Source organism: Schistocerca americana, chromosome 8 (assembly GCF_021461395.2).
Source record: "Schistocerca americana isolate TAMUIC-IGC-003095 chromosome 8, iqSchAmer2.1, whole genome shotgun sequence".
NCBI classification, from domain to species: Eukaryota; Metazoa; Arthropoda; class Insecta; order Orthoptera; family Acrididae; genus Schistocerca; species Schistocerca americana.
The window spans coordinates 250,074,042-250,095,683 of NC_060126.1; the positions used below are offsets into that span (position 1 = coordinate 250,074,042).

General features: G+C 39.8%; 1 protein-coding gene across 1 annotated transcript in view; it reads left to right on the forward strand.

The window, feature by feature from the left end:
- Positions 1 to 21,642, forward strand: part of LOC124545739 (cubilin-like) — a 718,402-nt gene that overhangs the window by 434,352 nt on the left and 262,408 nt on the right. The window contains exons 43-44 of the mRNA XM_047124681.1: positions 11,006 to 11,230; positions 14,091 to 14,261. Coding sequence (XP_046980637.1) covers positions 11,006 to 11,230; positions 14,091 to 14,261 — 396 coding nt within the window. The remainder of the gene's footprint in view (positions 1 to 11,005; positions 11,231 to 14,090; positions 14,262 to 21,642) is intronic.

Below are 21,642 nucleotides of genomic sequence, written 5' to 3' on the forward strand. Positions count from 1 at the left end.
TAAATGAGGCTTTACTTTCAAAGTAAATTTCCTTTTAGACAAAATGAACTATGTGTGAGAATGTATGATGAATTTCTTAAATCAAAGAGATTTTGACTCTCATTTACAAATCAACTCTTTGAGGATGAGCCACTTAGAAAACTTTGAGCCCAGAAGATCTGACATTTATTGTTATTAAACATTTTACTGGCACATTTGTGTGATGTATCTTATGGTGTAACACACACAAAAACAAATCAACATTATAGGCGAAAGCTTAGCTTCTCTAGCAGCTTATTAATCTATTCGTAGTGGAGAGCGGGCATGGTAATTACGATGATAAATAATCTCTAGCACTCCTGTCACTTACTATGAATACTTATAGTCTCACAGTGTATACACAATACATGTAGCATAGAGTGCATACTACAGAGAACTGATCCGGCAAAGATACAGATGTTCTCGCTGCAGTAGGGTAGTGATATTATTGCGGGGTGAGCCAGTGGTTCTACACTCCTGGAAATTGAAATAAGAACACCGTGAATTCATTGTCCCAGGAAGGGGAAACTTTATTGACACATTCCTGGGGTCAGATACATCACATGATCACACTGACAGAACCACAGGCACATAGACACAGGCAACAGAGCATGCGCAATGTCGGCACTAGTACAGTGTATATCCACCTTTCGCAGCAATGCAGGCTGCTATTCTCCCATGGAGACGATCGTAGAGATGCTGGATGTAGTCCTGTGGAACGGCTTGCCATGCCATTTCCACCTGGCGCGTCAGTTGGACCAGCGTTCGTGCTGGACCACGTAAGACGATGCTTCATCCAGTCCCAAACATGCTCAATGGGGGACAGATCCGGAGATCTTGCTGGCCAGGGTAGTTGACTTACACCTTCTAGAGCACGTTGGGTGGCACGGGATACATGCGGACGTGCATTGCCCTGTTGGAACAGCAAGTTCCCTTGCCGGTCTAGGAATGGTAGAACGATGGGTTCGATGACGGTTTGGATGTACCGTGCACTATTCAGTGTCCCCTCGACGATCACCAGTGGTGTACGGCCAGTGTAGGAGATCGCTCCCCACACCATGATGCCGGGTGTTGCCCCTGTGTGCCTCGGTCTTATGCAGTCCTGATTGTGGCGCTCACCTGCACGGCGCCAAACACGCATACGACCATCATTGGCACCAAGGCAGAAGCGACTCTCATCGCTGAAGACGACACGTCTCCATTCGTCCCTCCATTCACGCCTGTCGCAACACCACTGGAGGCGGGCTGCACGATGTTGGGGCGTGAGCGGAAGACGGCCTAACGGTGTGCGGGACCGTAGCCCAGCTTCATGGAGACGGTTGCGAATGGTCCTCGCCGATACCCCAGGAGCAACAGTGTCCCTAATTTGCTGGGAAGTGGCGGTGCGGTCCCCTACGGCACTGCGTAGGATCCTACGGTCTTGGCGTGCATCCGTGCGTCGCTGCGGTCCGGTCCCAGGTCGACGGGCACGTGCACCTTCCGCCGACCACTGGCGACAACATCAATGTACTGTGGAGACCTCACACCCCACGTGTTGAGCAATTCGGCAGTACGTCCACCCGGCCACCCGCATGCCCACTATACGCCCTCGCTCAAAGTCCGTCAACTGCACATACGGTTCACGTCCACGCTGTCGCGGCATGCTACCAGTGTTAAAGACTGCGATGGAGCTCCGTATGCCACGGCAAACTGGCTGCCACTGACGGCGGCGGTGCACAAATGCTGCGCAGCTAGCTCCATTCGACAGCCAACACCGCGGTTCCTGGTGTGCCCGCTGTGCCGTGCGTGTGATCATTGCTTGTACAGCCCTCTCGCAGTGTCCGGAGCAAGTATGGTGGGTCTGACACACCGGTGTCAATGTGTTCTTTTTTCCATTTCCAGGAGTGTACATCTGCATATCTTCGAGACCAATATTATATGTGAAAGCTTTGTTTTTCTTGTAGCAACACTATGTATATTAATTTAAACCATTAACTTTTCCTATTTGTGTGTTTGCTGTACTTAACAATGATGTTACTATTGGCTGACTACATCACATGTCCTATACTCTGACTTTCCACTGTCATGAGCTGGCAAGATCACATGACATGAGCTGTGACTGGGTTTCAGAAGCGCATTGCAATCTCGATTTCAACGCTTCGGAAAGTAATATGCAGTGTTTGGTGGAATTCAAATTTATACTTTCGTAATACAAAAATATGCAGTGTACATGTTGCTGCACATCAAAGATTTTTCCAAAACATGTTCTTTCTTTCCTTGAGTTTCATTTCCTAAAGTGCTGAGAAATTCTACACCATTGTATAAAACCATAACCGTTCAAAGGATTGATAACTCTTACATTTTCATGGAAAAGTATACTGTCACTTACAATGGAAAAAGTGTATTTTCACCAGGGAGAAAATGTATTTTTAACCAGGAAACCCAACAAGTTCAATAAGAAAACTACACCTGGTCATTTCATTGGCTACATGAGTGGCAAAGATGGTTACAGAGCGTGGAGTCCATAAAAGATATGTACAACTGGAAATTCGATTGAGTTGGAATTTAATTCCATACCTGAATAAACAGGAGAGAGAAGTGAATCTACTGTTTATCAGATTCAGACTAGTGACCAAGAATATTTGAATGAGTTACTAAATCAACATCCAGTTTGTGAAATACGTCCTCCAGTGAAATTTAGTGACTATGAATGAGGATACTAGCCTCACCTGTCTCAAGAAGCAAATGCATTAGTTTTCCTGACAAAAGCAATCCATGAAGAGCTTGCACCAACAAACTTCAGCGGAGCCAATGAAAGTAGTAATTCCAGTAAAAGGTTTAACGCAATGACAGAAGAAAAGAAAGCATTTGATGAAAATGATACAAGGGATTTGGTGGATTTACCTGAAGGAATCCCCGTTATCAATATTTGACGGGTACTTCATATTAAATAGAAACCTGATGTATCAGTTGATTGATATCATGCTCACTTGGATGTGTGCAGTATGTTTCATTGTGCCGGACTTGATTACGATAGAATTTTTAGTCCAATTGCTCATTATGATGCTATTCAAGCTGTTATAGCGATTCCAGCAGAAGAAAAGTTGAAACTTGGTCAATTCGTCATTAGAACTGCATTTGTGTATTGTGACTTCGATAGAGAGATATATGACTCAACCAGATGGTTTTGATGATGGGTCAGGTCATGTTTGGCACCTCAAGAAATCACTGTATGGACTTGAGCAAGCATCCTGTTGCTGGAATAATAAGTTTCACTCGTTCATGAAAAGAATGGCTTTATTGGTTCTACAGGAAATCCTTGCATTTACAATCACAAAAGCATAATATTAAAATTGTTGATTTCTACTTATTTTGGTGATGGACTTATTGTAGGAACAACTCAAAGTACAGTGAATTAATTTTTAGATTTGTTAAAATCAGATTACAAAATAACAGTGAGATCCTTAGACTCATTTTTAGGCATGCAAATATAGCAACAAGAGTCTGGCTTATTTATTTCACAGTGAGCATATACAGTTCAAGAACTCCAGTTAGTCCTCTCTGGTACGGGTCCCACATACTTGAGCAGTATTCTACAACTGGTCAAACGAGTGATTTTTAAACAATTTCCTGCATAGAATGATTGCGCTTCCCCAGTATTCTACCAATTAACTGAAGTTCACCACCTGCTTTATCCACAATGAATGTATGTGATCATTCCATTTCATATCCCTACAAAGTGTTACACTGAAGTATTTGTATGAGTTGGTCAATACAGACAGTGACTCACTGATATTGTAGTCGCAGGATACTACATTTTTTTTCATTTTGCTAAGTGCAAAATTGTACATTTCTGATGATTTAAAGCAAGTTGCCAATTTGAAATCTTATCAAGATCTAACTAAATATTTATGCAGCCTTTTGTAGATAGTACTTCATTATATATAACTGCATCATCTGCAGAAAGCCTGGTTTTACTGTTAGTATTGTCTCCAAGATCATTAATATACTAAATGAACAGCAAGAGTCCCAACACATTTCCCTGGGACACACCCAAAGTTACATCTACATCTGTTGATATAATAAAATAATGTCGTGTGATGAGAGCCTCCCATCGGGAGACCGTTTGCCTGGTGCAAGTCTTTCGATATGACGCCACTTCAGTGACTTGCACGTCGATGGGGATAAAATGATGATGATTAGGACAACACAACACCCAGTCCCTAAGTGGAGAAAATCTTCGGCCCAGCCGGGAATCGAACCAGGGCCCTTAGGGTTGACATTCAGTCACACTGACCACTCAGCTACCGGAGGCGGACCATCTGTTGATGATTCTCCATCAGTGATAACTTACTGTGCCTTCCCGAGCAAAAATCCTCAGCCCAGTCACAAATTTCATTTGATACCCCATATGACTTTTGACAATAAGCATAGATGTGTTACTGAATCAAATGCTTTTCAGAAATCAAGATATACTGCATCTACCTGACTGCCTTGCTCCAAATCTTTTTGTATGTCGTGTGAAAAAAGTGCAACTTAGTTTCACATAGTCGACATTTTCAGAATCTGTGCTGACTGCTGGTGAGGAGGTGATTCTGTTCAAGATACCTGATTATGTTTGAGCTCAGAATATGTTCTAAGATTCTGCAACAAATCAATATCAAGGACATTGGATAGTAGTTTCGTGGATCATTTCAGCTGCTCTTCTTATAGACGGGTGTGACCTGTGCATTTTTCCAAGAACTGGGCAGTTTTATGTTCAAGGGATCTGCAATAGGTTATAGTTAGAAGAAGAGCTAACTCAGCTGCAAATTTGGTATAGAATCTGACAGGAATTCCATTGGGCTGTGGAGCTGTGTTCAGTTTTAACAATTTCAGCTGTTTCTCAACACCACTGACAGTAATACAGATTTCATTCATCTATTTAGCGGTTCAAGGGTAAGCTACTACAAACAGTGTAGTGAACGCATTATTGTGGCCAAGATAGAGGAGGAGGAGCAGGAGATTTAGTGTTTAACGTCTTGTCGACAACGAGGTCATTAGAGATGGAGCGCAAGCTCGGGTTAGGGAAGGATGGGGAAGGAAATCGGCCGTGCCCTTTCAAAGGATCCATCCCGGCATTTGCTTGAAGTGATTTAGGGAAATCACGGAAAACCTAAATCAGGATGGCCGGAGACAGGATTGAACCATCGCCCTCCCGAATGCGAGTCCAGTGTGCTAACCACTGCGCCACCTCGCTCGGTGCCAAGATAGACACGAAGCCCACGCCTACTACAGTAGTACAAGTTTATATGCCAACTACCTCTGCAGATAATGAAGAAATTGAAGAAATGTGTGATGAGATAAAAGAAATTATTGAGATAGTTATGGGAAACGAAAATTTAATAGTCATGGGTGACTGGAATTCGATATTAGGAAAAGGGAGAGAAGGAAACGTAGTAGATGAATATCGATTAGGGCTAAGAAATGAAAGAGGAAGCTGCCTGGTAGAATTTTGCATAGAGCATAACTTAATCATACCTAACACTTGGTTCAGGAATCATGAAAGAAGGTTGTATACATGGAAGAACCCTGGAGATACTAGAAGGTTTCAGATAGATTATATAATGGTAAGACAGAGATTTAGGAACCAGGTTTTAAATTGTAAGACATTTCCAGGGGCAGATGTGGACTCTGACCACAATCTATTGGTTGTGAACTGTAGATTAAAACTGAAGAAACTGCAAAAAGGTGGGAATTTAAGGAGATGGGACCTGGATAAACTGACCAAACCAGAGGGTGTACAGAGTTTCAGGGAGAGCATTAGGGAACAATTGACAAGAATGGGTGAAAGAAATACAGTAGAAAAAGAATGGGTAGCTTTGAGGGATGAAGTAGTGAAGGCAGCAGAGGATCAAGTAGCTAAAAAGACGAGGGTTAGGAATTTTGAGGTTTTGGAGGGAGTGGAGCTGGAAGTGGGAGATTGAGTAGATGGGAGAGACTGGGTTTGTGTGCAATGAGAGGAGGTTGAGGTTTGCTGGAAAGGTTGTGAAGGGTGAGTGAGTTGCCTTTCTGGAGGTGGGAAACCAGGAGATTGGATAGTTTTTTGAGGTGGAGGGTGGCATGCTGTTCTAATTTATGGTTGGCCTGTAGGAGGATGCTCTGAACAGCCGGTGTGGATGTGGCCACAATCTAAAGCAGGTGAAGTCCTGTCCCACTAGCTCAATTTCAGTTTCAGTGAAAGACAGCACCTCAAATGTTTTGGTTAGGGAGTTTGGTACAACACCCTGAGTCCTCCCTGGACCCCATCCACCCAGTACAGGATGCCTAGATCTAATGTTGAGACACCACTTGCAGTCAAGTGGGCAAGTAATGACAGATCCTGTACTTTCAGCAGAGGAGACAGGATACATGGGAGAGGGTAGTACTTGAGGTATCTCTGGTAGAGGCATCACAGTGGACAATTCTTGGGAGCTCTTCTAACACATTGATTCACAACAGTTGCCAGTCTTTTGACAGTAGGCAGGGTGATTCCCCTGTAATACCCCTGTTTAATTCTGGAGCCACTTCAAAGAAACATCTACAGTTGAAAAGGGCTGCAGGACTGATAGACACCCTGTCAGAGTCCACACAGATTTTGCAGCTGACTTGGATCGCATGTTACCCATAATATTCCAAAGACTTTTGCAAAAAATCTGTGCACACTGAGTAGGAGAAAACATAGGTCACACTTATCTACAAAAAGGACAGCATCCAATCTCATTGATTTAATAATCTTCATTGTGACAAGATCCACAGCTCTGATGATGTTTTTTAAATGATTTTGTGATGTCTTCAGCAGACATTGTCTTCATTTGAGGTATTGTTATTCAGTTTTGTCAATTATTCAGTTTTGGCCTTAGGCTTTTCTAGTATCTAAAACAGAATCATTATACAATGGATGCATAGCCTAGGGCAACATTGGATACATCCAATGTATAACACTTTGATTTTAAGTAACTGAAAATCGCATAAGGTAAAAATTGTACAATAGTACATGGAATAAAGAAAATGTCAGCTTAAGGCAGGCTGTTCCAACCGAGCTCCAGGGAGCCGGAGCGCTCCGGAGTGCTCACTGCGGCAGCTCGGAGCCCGCGTGGAGGGGGAAAGCGAACTCACTGCCCCCTGGCCGCATGCAGCCGTAATAATCCATGCTCAATGACAGCTATGACTAGCTGCGGGAGCTCTGTACCTCTATTGGAGGATACCTTTCTATTCATTGAGAGGGATGGTCGACCGCAGTGTTTTGTATGTCATAAAGTATTTAATTCTGCGAAGAGGTACAATATACAGAATTAAATACAGTCAGGTAGAAGGCGTTGCACGCAGAGAACTGGTAGCCAGGCTTAAGAACGACGTACCAGTAGACGTATGTTTAAAAACGGATTCGTAATACGGAGGGTATCAAAAACATGCAACATAGTTCGTGTTCTGTAATGCACCAAGAGGCACTGTGTGCTGAAACAGTAGAGCTAGGTGGCGTAATGAAAGATGTCGTGAACTGTGCGTCGTCAAAGGATTCCTGAAAGATGTGGAAGTGGAGTATGGGGATATATCTTACCACAGTACAGTTCATTGGCTGAGTCGGGGAAAAGTTCTTGATGGTTTCTTTGCCATTAGTGAGGAAATACCCATTTTCTCGAAATGAAAGGGGAGGAAATGTGTTGTCTGAAAGATATAAAATGGATATCAGACCTGGCGTTCCTAGCTGACATAACTATGCATCTGAATAATTTAAATCTGTTATTGCAGGGCAAAGGGCAGCTAATCGTTAACATGCACGACCAGATCAAAGTGTTCATGGAAAAGTTACGTTTATTTGAGAGACAGATGAGTAATGGACATCTAACGTTCTTCAATCATCTTGCTTCTTTAAAACTACCTGATGGTACTACTTTCGGCGATTACCAAGCAAAGTTAAAGCAGCTCATCACGTCGTTTGAAACACGATTCCGAGACCTCACTAGTTTGGAAATGGAACTTAAGGTATTCAGCACTCCTTTTTCAGTTTTCACCGATGACTTGTCATCGTCGCTTCAATTGGAGATTATTGATTTGCAAAATTCAACTTTGTTGAAAGATTGGTACTACATCACGTTGTATTTGTCATGATGGTAGTGTTCATTACAGAAAAAACATTTCCCAAACTTCACAATAATGCCGCTCAGATCATGTGCATGTTTGGATTTACGTTTTGATGTGAGCAGCTTTCCTGAGCAATGAAAACAGTTATAAAGTAAGGAACGATCGCTTCTTCAGGATGCAACAATGAAGGCCATCCTCCGCATTAACGCTGCGAACACTTTGACGCCTGATATTTCCGATCTTGCAATGAAAAGAAAATTTCAAACTACAGAGGCCCAATAAATTTAGTATGCAATTTCTTGTAAAACATTTGTTTCTTATTTATTTCCTGAAGATCGTATTTCCTGGTGTAGCACGTCACCACATCTTAGCAGCTAAGAGTGTGAAGTTTTCGATCTTGTAAGACGCAGCTGGCACATCAAAACCCTTGCCTTGCCGCCTGCCTCAGCCAGCCGTGCCACGTGCCAGCGTGCCGGCCCACTTGACTGGTAACAGTGAGCGACGCGGCTCCCTGGAGCAGGGAGCGCTTCGCGGCTCACAGCGGAGCCCACGAGCTGGAACAGCCTGGCTTAAGGCATCACATAATCATTTAAGAAACAATCTCATTGTCATTAGAACATATTCTGGATGTAACAAGTTATCTTGAACAGAGTTATTTTCTCAGTGCCGATCATCATGGACTCTAAAAACATCATGTTTTGTCCCAATGATCTCCTGAAAACCATGGATCAAGGCAATCAGGTGGATGCAGTATTTCTTGACTTCCTAAGAAACATTAAATGCTGTACCATACCAACCTTTCTTAAGAGAAAGCATATCATCATGTAACATATCATAGAACTGGAGTCATCAACAAATTAAAGGTAACATAAAGTGTGCTCCAGAGAAGTGTTTTGGGAAACTTGCTGTTCATGTTGTATAATAATGACCTGGCATGCAATATTAATAGTACCTCAGATTTTTTTTGAAAGTATGCAGCTATCTGTAATTATGTTCTATCAGAAAGCCAGTCAAATCTCGATAAGATTTAAAAGATGTGCAAAGGTTGGCAACTTGCTTTAAATGCACAGATACGCAAAACTGTACGCATCACAAAATGGGTTACTAGTATCTTATGACAATAGTATCTGTGAGTTCCCATTGTAGTCATTTAACTCATAAAAAAACATGTGTATAACAATTTGCGGGGAAATGAATTCAAATGAACACAGATAAGACAGTTGGTAAACTTCGGTTCATTGGCAGAATGAAGATTTACAGGTTTGTTTGATTCATGGGGGAGTATCATGGAGATGATGAAAAATATGGTTTTACAGATCCTTGGAGGCAGATGGCAATTATTCCCCAAAAGCTCAATTCCCAGGTTTCAGTAAGCAGTATTTAGTGAACAATCTGGAGATTTCTTCTGCTGCCTATGGCTACTCACATAGGGGTCACTAACACAAGATTAAACTAATGACAGCACACATTCCATATATGAATGGAACAGAAAGAAACATTAACATGTGATGCAATGGCCTCCATGCACAAAAATAATTTGCAAGATATGTATATAGATGTGGATTTGTAATTATTTCACTCTTTGAAATGTACATAAATGCTCTTTATCAGGATGAATGTCTGTGTCAAGTTAAAACAGTTTTACAGACTCAGTCAGTCTGTATTCTTATCTTTTACTGGCAGTATGCTACTGACTTGAATCATCAGGTGAGCCACACAGTCCTATTCAACATTTCATTTTTCCACTCGTTTCTCTCTATATCTTGGAGATTAAAAGACCTGCCTCCAACAGGTAGAGATCTGGGTTTGAGTTGCAGTCTAGAGCATATTTTAACTTACGATAAATCTATATTAATTCATTTTATTAAAAAACAACTGTAAAAAATATTGAAAATACATATTTTGAGGTTTCATCTTTCCTACAATCTGTGTAGAGTGGACAGTTGCATGCTCTTAGAATTATCTAACAAATTTAGATACTGGTCTTCGTATAAAATTATTTTATCCATTCTGTAAGATGTAGTTATTATTGAGCAACATGTACTGTCCCAATTAGCTGTTCATACATGTTTAATCATTTGGACTCATCAGTGCTGTTATGTTTTGTTATCATTACTCTGAATACAGCGTATGTTTAACAAATCTGCAAAAGATAACTGTTTTCTTCTAAATCTCTGTCTACCCTAAAGTATATATCTTAGCTGTCATTTTCTCCTTCTTTTCCTTTAGGTGACTGTTATTGTTTTAGGAAAAGATGAATACCCACACCAGTTATTTATTCTGTCGGACTTATATAATTTCATTGGTCTTCTCAAGATACACAGCCATTTCTTTCTCCTCTGTGTGACTTTTCAATTAAATAAGTACAGATCACCTGAACCAAAAGGTTTGTTTGAACACCACAGTGCTTTACTAGGCGTGACCCTGTTGCAGGTGGTATGCTCTTTGTCTTCCTGTTGTTGAATTTATCTACATAAATAGTTACAGGGAGACCTACAGTTTAATACAGATTCCAAACCACAGCACCACTTCACGTTCTTCCATTAACAAATCATTGCCAGTGGTGAAAGAAGTGATAAGTGGGAGTCAAGGTCCTGGGACTGACTCGTAATAAAATCTACTCATAATTGAATCACAAATTTATAGTCTGGGATTTACCTTGTAAGTCACCAAGACACACTCTGAAGAAATAGTTTTAACCAATATTTGACATTCCATGACTGGAATATTAGATTCCTATAACATTTTAGAAGAGTGGTGTTTCTCTGATTATTGACTATTGGTCATGGAATTAGAGTAAGAACAATTCACTTATCTCTGTGTTTTAGGACTCTGAAGGTTTTGTTAAATGACATGTATTTCATCAAGTTACAATCCATGACAGAAACATTTTTTTATGTTGCAGGGAAGTGTGGTGGTACTCTAAGAGCATACAGAGGTGTGATAAAATCACCTGGTTATCCAGGGAAATATGAGAGAAATATCAAATGCGAATGGAATGTTCGTGCTCCATATGATTACTATTACATTCTGAATTTTCAACTTACGGACCTGGATTTGCCTGGCTATGGTTATTGTGAGGGCAGTGACAATGTCACAGTCTCACAAATACTTCCATTCAATGATACTGGTAAGCTAGTTGAAATATCATTATTAATATTGCTTGTGCAATAAAGTATCCATTACTAAATGAATTAAATGAAACACCCATGTCTACACACACACACACACACACACACACACACACACACACACACACACATACATACACACACAGGGAGAGAGAGAGAGAGAGAGAGAGAGAGAGAGAGCATGTTACATACTCTTCGCATTACAGCTTGACTGATGTCTTTTTGTGTGTGGCATGTGTATTCGTACCCAAGAATTTTCAGTATTGAGTAACAATAGAATGTACAGAGTAACAATTATTGAACTACATGAAGTAAAATCATAATAACTTCTGAACAATTTGCGTTAGGACGTTCAAACTGCACAGTTAGCCACAAGGTGTGATGGGCTTTAGTATGTGTATGCATGCATGGTTTAGCAATGATGCCCACCTTCATTTGGATGAGTTCATCAATAAGCAAAATCAGTCAAGTTGTGTATAGATATTGAACTAGCAATTAAACATATTTAATGTAACTGAGGAAGCAGTTGAAACCTCCCACTTACCCGCACACACACACACACACACACACACACACACACACACACACACACACACACACACCTACAAATTGGTGGATTTTCAATTTAATAATATGTAAATCTAGCTGACTAAGCAAAAAACAGGTTTAACAGTTTAAAGGCAAACAAGTATGAATCCACCTTTCCCCATCCAGACACAAACCATGAACACTGCTGTAATGAGATGGCTTGCACATCTCAATTACATAGATAGCCATATTATTTTTGCAACCACATTGGATGGGTATCCAGAGTCAGGAAGACTAACGTGTAGTTCCTTTGGAGTGGCAGCAGCGTTTTCAATAGTTTAAGGAAACAGTCTGGATAGTTTACTAATCTATAAATCTGTTGTTGTAACATTACACTAGAACATTGATTACCTGTCATTTTTGGGGCCAGCGGGTAGTCAGAATACTAAAGAAATGTCGGATAATCATAGGAGATAGAAAATATTATTTGCAGGAGTCAAAATGATACAACAAATCAAAATTAAGTAAAAAAATAAAGTTTCATTCCTAATAAAGAAAACGGAAAGCATAACACTTTTAATTCCAAAAATCTGTTTAAAAAAGTGTGAAGTGTTTTTTGTTTCAGTGTCATAAAGTTTCTCAAGGTTTGACTTTATGGCCGAATCATGGCACTTCTTTGCTGACAATATGTCCATTGCTGTAGTGGTTGGTTGTTGTTCACAGTGTCATCCAAGAGCTCAAGTTTTGGTTGGTCAAGAGAATATAGGTTTATCAACATAAAATCAAATAAGGATAATACAGGAGCTGGTCAGTTAATGAATAAGAAAATTGAAATCTGGCTAAACTACTGTGAATAGCTTAGTGCATAGATTATCTGAGCCAAGAAAGACACTGAAGCCATGACTCACCACAGTAGTACAAGGTTATATGGCTACTAACTTCTCAGATGATGAAGATAATCAATTTTTGTAAATATAATGTGACTGGATGGGTAAAAAATGTACTCATCAAGCAGTGGCAGAAGAACATACTTGTAAAAGATATTAAAGTTTACTAGCTTCCAGAGCTAGTGGCTCCTTCTTCTAGCATAAGGGATGATGGGGAAGAAAGAGGTGTAAAGGAAAAGGACTGATGAGCTTTAGTGAAAGAGATAGAGTTCGGGAATATCACTGAGGACCCTGGGTCAGTGGAGACTTACCACCGCTTGATGAGTAGATTTTTTATGTATAGAATTACATTAGATGATGAAGAGAATTAAAGAAAATACGCAATGAGGTAAAAGAAATAATTCAATGTGTTAAGAGAGATAAAACTTTAATTATGATTGGGGACTGAAATTCAATAGAAGAAGAAAGAACATAGGGAAAAATAGTGGAGCATGGACTGGGGGAAAAGAATGAAAGGGGAAAAGTGGAAGCTGTGTGGTAGATATTGTACAAAGCATAATTTAATCATTGCAAACACTTGGTTTAAGAATCATAAATGACGATTATGTTCATGGAGGGGATCTGAGGCCACTAGAAAGTTTCAGAGATTTTAGATAATGGCAAGATGGATATTAGAAACCAGATTTTAAGCTACAGTGCATTTCTAGTAGCAATTGTGGACTCTGACCATAATGTATTAGTGTATTAGTTACAAAATGAAGTTGAGAGAAAAAAATTAAAGAACATTTGAAAATTAAAGAGAAATGACATGTATAAATTGAAATGACCAGAGTTTGCAGACTTTACAGAAGCTCTTCTGTGAACCTTGCAGAACTAGCACTCCTGAAAGAAAGAACTTGTTTAATCACCACACTTGATCACTCCATAAAAAAATCTACTCCATGTATTTTCTTACATAAAATTATCTAAGCAAGGAAACGGCTTAAGATATGTACATTGTTTACTTTTAAAAAGAAAGAGAGAGAGAAATGCAACTAGTAACTTAAGCATTTGAAGCTGCGCACAGTATTAACATTTTTTAATAGTAAGGAGCACCTCATCATAAGTGAAGGGAATTTCCATTCCTAGTTATGGATAAATACACAATTTGTTCAGTCTTCATTATTTAAATTCTCTGACATGATATTCATAAAGTAATCAATCTAGGAGTAAAGGAGACACTCTGTGAACAAATCAGTGCTCACGATATTTAGTGAGTGGTCTCGTCTACTGCTAAATGATTTACATTCCAACTGAACTTTTCTTGACATGCTATTCAGTTTGATATAACCCTAGAATGTTATATTTGCAAGAAACTCTTATATTTTAATAGTGTAGCTGTTGTAATCACAAGCAGTTGTTATCTGTGAAAAAGGACATTCATTTGACATATTTTTATTTTTAGCTGTGCCACTGGCAACATACTGTGGGCCTATGGAAATTGTCAGTGACAATTTGCTTAATCTACAAACAACTTACTCAAGAGCCCGTGTCACTTTCATGACTTCTGGAGCGAGAGGTTACAGTGATTATGCTTACAAAGGATTCCGTTTTACTTTCAACACTACTTGGAATCGTAAGTACATGGGTTGCAGCCTTTTGGTTGAGTACCATTGAATTAAAAAGCATTTAAGATACTTCTGATTGTAAATTAATTTCATTATATGCATGAAATACATTTTATGCCAAATATTTGTATTTTAACATGAGAATCACGGGACTTCTCATGTACCTAAAACTGCAGCAATGGTCATATTAACTGCAGTGGCAAGCTGCCATTTTTTCCATTTTTTTCCATTTTAAGACATTGTTAATTGAAAAAATAGTTTGTCGATTCAAGGAACATTCAAACTGAAGTCATGTTTTATTTTGATTTCTGGTTATCATTATTCTTTGTGCTTGGATTCATTTTGGAATGAGAATACATTAGAAACTAAAACTGTGTACTCTGCAATCCTGAGCCCTGCATGCAAACAATACATTGCTCTTTTTTAAAAATAAAAAAATAAATAAAAAAAAATAGGTGCAACATCAGTCAGCTTATTCTTTTCATTTTTGCATTCTGCTCTGCCATCTATGTTTCTGACTTACTGGTTTGTCTTCAGTATTTGAGCAACTACTGATTACAGAAAATTCTTGTCGACTATTATTTTCATGTGTTCATGTCTCAGTTCTACACTGAGGTGCTGCAAGAATTGCTTATGCCTGTTGTATTTCCCAGTTGCTGCTCTCTAAAGAACTCATGTATTTATTCCAGTGAAATCTAATATATCGAAAAGAAATTTGTACTGGCCATCTCCACAACACTGCTTGCGCTGAATATTTTCTAGCCACCTAGTTCAGTGTTTCTATTCAATATTTCATTGTGCTATATAATTCTGCAATTTTTGGGAGGCATTTTTTGCTATTCCCAATTTTTATACTTGAATGAAGTGTGCTACAGTAGAAGGCATGTAGGGGTCAGGAGCAAGTGTGGATGCTGGTACATTAGGGAGCCTTCCACCAGACCAATGCCACTAATGATCGTGTCTCCTGACTGGCTTGGAGACAGCAGCAGCAAGGCCCCCATAGGTCTTGGGCGTGACTGACTGGAATGGCAGGTCATCTGCTCCTGACCAGCATCCACCACAAACAGATAATTACCTTTATGATCTACCACTAAACCTTGCTGCCAGACGAAATATTGTGCCCAAATGGCAGCGCCATAACTGTAACAGGGCAAGCTGCAACAATCCAGGGCGTATGACCTGGTATGTAACAAATCCCCACAGCTGGCAGCCATCCAGACACTGTGCCAGACTACACTTGTTAACTGATGTTACCTTGTACATGGCAAGAAAACTAGACAGTACGTCATCACAGGATGAGATCGACATGAACTTTTCCATTTGGGTTTTCTCCTCCAAAGTAGAATTGGGCTGAAACACGATGGTAGTGAGATGATAGATACCAGTGCTTACATAAGAATCCACAAACTCCCTCAACATGTATGACCAATTCTTATTGGAGACAAGAGTCTGAGAAGAGACCTCAATAGCAAAAATGACTGACAACTTCGGAACAGTGACTGTCTGTTGGGTAGTATACAGCAAAAATTGACACTGCATCTATCATCAACAACTACACACTTCCCAAAAAAAGGCCCACAAAATTGACATGCAACCTATTCCAACGTTGTTCTGGCACTGCCCAAGACAGGGTCTATATGACCCGGGAGATCCGGGAAAAACCCGGGAATTTTTTCATCTGAGAGAAAACCGGGAAAAACCTGGGATTTTTTTAAAATTCTGGGAATTTTTCATTGTTTTAGTTTTCAGTTAAATTTTTGTAATTTTGACTGGTAAGAACCGATACTCTAACAAAGGATATTACTGTACCCCACTACTGCAGAATAATACTTCAACAATAAAACATAAACGAGAGAAGAAAAAAAAAAAAAAAAAAAAAAAAAAACGAAAATAACTTAAATTGCAAAGGAAATGCGCCATATACAACACCGACACACAATGCTCATGCAAGCGTCTGCCAACTGCAAAATGTGTCAAAGGCTGTAGGAAGACTATGCAATGTTTCATAACAACAAATTGCCTCCAATGAGCGTGAAGTCACAACTGTTTACATTAGATTCGTTTCAGCAGTTATAAGTGGGCTCATACGCATGCGCAGTTGAGTCGCATTTGAGTACTAGATTCTCGTGCTTCTGGCTACAGGAATGTGACTGTTGCCTGTGAAAGCAGTCAGAGCAAGCAGCTAGATGCTACCGGGAAAAGGGGGCGCCAGATTCATATTCTTGATGAAAAAACTTGTTTTACAAAGCGCCTAGCATCCAGCGGACGTTTGTCTATCGATTACACACAGTTTTTTTAAAATTTTCCCAATTATTCATATGATTCTGAAATGCTTCCTTGTTGGTTTTTGAACATTTTGAACCCATTTTAAGTTTATTTCTGAATGAATCATTAGTTGATTTTTGAATGCATTCATAGTGTACATGATGTCTCTGTCAGGAGAATCCTCGTTGCAACTAGAAATGAACTTTCCGCAGACAAAAGGGGACGGGGCTGTACAAGCTGAGCGGAGTAAAGCCAAACGGATGAATGCCAATCGCTGTCTGATTATTTGGTTGGTTGGGTTTGCGAATGATCAGTGTATTTATAATTACTAGTGAAGTCCATAGATTCAGATTACCAGAATGGAAATAAACGACTAACAGGAATAACAGGTGAGCAGATTACATATTATCTGTTAGGTGTATCCAAGAAAATGAAATTTTGACAGAAAATTTTTGGCCAGATCGCTCCACTAGTAAGGACCAGTAGTACAGTCCCCGCCTAGCAACCGCTTAAGTTCTATTCTGCAAGTAACGCAGAAAACGTGTTGTACAAACACGTAATAATGCCTAACCAGAAAATAATCGCGGGATAACTAAACCTGTGATTCTGGCAGGTTTAGCGAAGTTAATCGGCGAACAAATTTTGACAATGGCAGGAATAGCTACAGAATTGGTGATGACGAGATTACTTTAGAATGAGGAAGGAGAAGAAACGGGGACGTCACACAAATTATGGAAGAATAAGACAATTCTAAATTTATATTAAAATTTCGTTTTAATACTTTTCGAACTCTTGCTTGAGAAGCTGATGAACATAAAGCTTTTTGCTTGTAGTAGGCCTAATAGGCATTTGATATTGGTACTAAGTGAATTATATTCTGTCATGTTATAACAATGAACATTTGTGCCGAAAGAGTCTCATTTATTTGGTGTGTGTTACAAAACTGCTGCAATATTAGAAAGGCCTATTTTGTTTTATCCAGCAGACTGTGACAAAATAGACATAATCAGATCGAGAAACCACACCAGCCTGGGTATTTGTATTAACAGCTTTTTCAGTATTAGGTAAAGACATTTTGATTTTTCATGTAGCAAAACATTTGACAAACTTTGATGAGGTAATAGATTCTTTCGCAGAAAGGAAGGTACGCCATCTAAAGCTGTAGCAACATTCAGGGAAAAAAATGCTAGGAACTAAGGATTGAAGTAATGTATACTTTCTTGCTTATCTCTTGTCTTTATATGTTTTATGTATCCTATATTTAATTTTATGTCACACAAAACAGCAAATTGTTATCTAATAGGCAGTAAAGAGTGCAAATTTTCAGAGGAGTTCTTGTTCTACCGATTACAAATAATCCCATGTGCTATTAACTGCGAGGTGTTTTTTTATCAGCTGACTGTGAGCAGGAGAGGCACCACAGGACATTTCAATTTCCACTGTCCTGAATATAGTTTGATGGCATCCATTCCAAAATATACATTTTTCAATTTCACAGAGTGAAATACAGTGACTTTTCAGAAAGATATGCACTACAAGATGAACATATTTTTGAAAATTCGATTTTTTTTTTAGTACTGACCCGGTTCGCAAATATTGTAGATCCGGGGCTGATGTGCAGAGCAGTCTAGTGGGTAGTCTCCACGTGACCCGTGTTTACATTTAGTGATTTTGGTTTCCCCTATGTTTACTCTCACATCAAATGAAAACAAAACAGATATCTGTGGCCAGTAGCTATCAAGTGAATTAAAATACATTCACATAATTACGGAAGGCTAAAATACATCATTAGTTTCAGATTTTATTTTATTTCTACGTTTCTGACAGTCAAGCATTAATCACCTTGCGGAACAATGAAGTTATTTTTTTCTGTTTGCTAAAGAAATTTGACTTTTATTAACCTTTTCCGCAGAGGCAGTCAATGTATTTAAAACAAAATGTTGAATTCCACAGTACTGGCTAGTTTCAACTGTTCACTGCATTTCAAGTGCACGTTTCCGTTTTCTAGCACGTATTGCATTATGCCATAGTAGAGAACCAAACATGATATAATACAGTACTGGTGCTCCAAGAAAATTTACATCCCGAAAACCACACTGAAAAGCTTAGTATCAAGTCGAGGTCTACTTCATTGGCAATCTGGACATACGAATGTGCACTTTAAGTATGCATGTTAAATCTGCACATTTTAATATGGTTCACGAAATTCCGATGCTCTTGGAGTATCCTCTGATGTCTTGTTTCTTTTATGACATAATGTATGATCTTCCAATGTTTTACACGTACATACATATGGGCTTCCTATGTCATGGTAGCTGCGCATGTTGCTTGTGATCTGCGCTCTCTGGCATCTGCTGAAACGAACCTATTTCTAACAGGTCGCGGCAAAATATTGTTAATAGTGGTTTGAAAAGCTTTACTTTCAAAGTAAATATCCTTTTACATAAGTTGAACTATGTGCAAGAATGTACCATGTATCTCAGAGCATTTGACTCTCATTTAAAAATCAACTCTTTGATGACGAGCAATTTAAAAATAAATTTGTTGATGATGAGCTATTTAGAAGAATTTCGAGCCCTGAAGATCAGACATTTATTTCATTACTAAAAATTTTACTGGCACTTTTGTGTGATACTTCTTAAAGTGTACCATAGTACGGGCAAAAAAGATCAACATTATATGCGAAACTTTAGCTTCACTTGCAGCTTGAGGTCAATATTATATGTGAAGGCTTTGTTTTTCTTGTAGCAACACTATGTATATTAATTTAAACTATTAACTTTCCCTGTTTGTGTGTTCGTGCTACGTAACAGTGATGTTGCTGCTGGCTGACTACATCACGTGTCCTATCCTCTGAATATCCGCTGTCATCAGCTGGCGAGATCACTTGACATGAGCTATGACTGGCTAACAAAAGCGCATCGCAACGAGTTCAGTGATTCGGAAAGTAACATGCGGTGTTTGGTGGAATTCCAATGTATATTTTCGTAATACGAAAATACGCAGCATACAGGTTGCTGCACATCAAAGATATTTCAAAAACGTGTCTTTTTCCCTGATTTTTGTTTTCTAAAGTGCCGAGAAATTCTACGCCTGTGTATAAGACCATAACCATTTAAAGGATTGATAAGGGAAAATATACTGTCACTTAACACAGAAAAAGCGTGTTTTCACCAGGGAGAAAGTGTATTTTTAAGCGGGAATTCGGGGAAAAATCCGGGAATTTTTTTTCCTTGTCCACGTATACACCCTGCAAGAGGAAAACAGCACAGCCTAATTCTGACTACAGGCCATGCCCAGCCTGCACAGGAATTCTATATCATGATCAATTGCCAGCTACTAGACATGAGACCATGCCCTAGCCTTCAAGTGTGACATACCCCTGTGCAACACTTGCAGCAACTGGAGTTTGCAAGAATGCGATGCTGGAGGGATGATCACTCAATATTTTTCCTCCACAGTGGCAAGCATTAAGACCCTGTGGATAATGTTGACCCAACCCTGCAGCAGAAAAAAACATATGCTTCACCAGATCTGCTGAAGAAGTATTCTGGACAAATGCATTCGGACAGCTGAAACATTTTGCCAGAAAGGCAGGTTGGCGGCCATGTGGCCACAACATCTAGTTCTGTTAAAGCAAATTCCAGCAATATCTGCTGCCATTTATTGTGCAAAACAGAAACTAGAGCCTCCTGTCAATCGAACTTCGGATTGGGACTGGCCAGCAACTGCATTAACACATCCACAATAGCACACTGGGTTTTGGACCAGTAGCAAATGGCATAACTTTAATTACTGAGAAAAAGGACCACCTCTGTAACTGGTCAGCAGTCCAGTCCAGTAGCTTAGAGTGAGGGCAGAAGAAGGAAACCAGGGTCTTGTGGTCAGTGGTGAGTAGGAAGAAGAAAACATGAAAGCTTTTAATGCTGTGAATGATAGCCAGCACCTCCTTTTCCACCTATGTTGCGCCCTGGAAAGTGTCTTCAATGCATAAGCAATGGGCTGCTCAGTGCCACCTGGGTTCTGATTGGACAGAACTGAACCAATACATACTGGGAGACATCGGTGGCCAGGGTTAATGGTTTACCCAGCATAAAGGAAGACAAACAGAGAGCAGAGCACAGATACTGTTTCAGAGACTCAGAAGTGAGTCCCCAGACCACATGAACTTGATGTCCTTTTGGCGAAGCTGGCAGATATGCATCGCCTGGGGAATGAACATTGCACACTAAAAGATCTTACTCAAAAAGAACTGGAACCTACTTCAGGTTCTTGGGCACTGGCGGGTTGCCAATTTCTATGACATGCTCATCCTTAGGGATAAGGCCATCTTTGCTAAGCACATATCTCAAGATTCTCACCTTTGGGGAGAAAAAACTATATTTTTCAAGCTTTTAACGAGGGCCATTTTCCATTAAGTGTTGGAAAACTGCCAGCAGATTTCACAAATGCTTCTCTCATGTATAGTGCATTACCCAGATGTCATCAATGTAGTTTACACAACAGGAAATGCCCACAGTCAGTTACTCAAAATATTGTTGACAAATTTCCAATGCCAACAAGATTCCAAAACACAAGCAATTAAAATGGTGAAGCCCAAAGGGCATCTTGAACAACAAGAAACTCCAAGAAGCTGTGTCCAAAGCTACAGCAGGTATGTGTCGTGCAAGGTGACATGTGAAAAATAGCATTTCCAACAACTCTTCCAGCCACAGAATTGGGTATTAATCCACAACACTTTTCGCGTTGACTGTCCATTTAAAATCACTGCAAAGGTGCAGAGCACAATCTGCTTCCTGAATCTCTATGAAATGGGTGGCCTACTCTGCAAAATATGACAAACAACACCAACGTTCTATCAGTGCCCCCGTTGGAGGTTCAAGTCTTCCCTCGGACGTGGGTGTGTGTGTGTTGTCCTTAGTGTAAGTTAGATTAAGTAGTACATAAGCTTAGGGACTGATGACCTCAGCAGTGCGGTCCCATAAGACCTTACCACAAATTTCCAAATTTTTCTATCAATGCTGTAACTCAGCCTTGGTCTTGACATGGATTAAGAAGGGAATGGGGTGTGGATGGCAAAATTTAGGTATCGCTGGGAGATAAGTACCTTGAAATTTTTGGCAC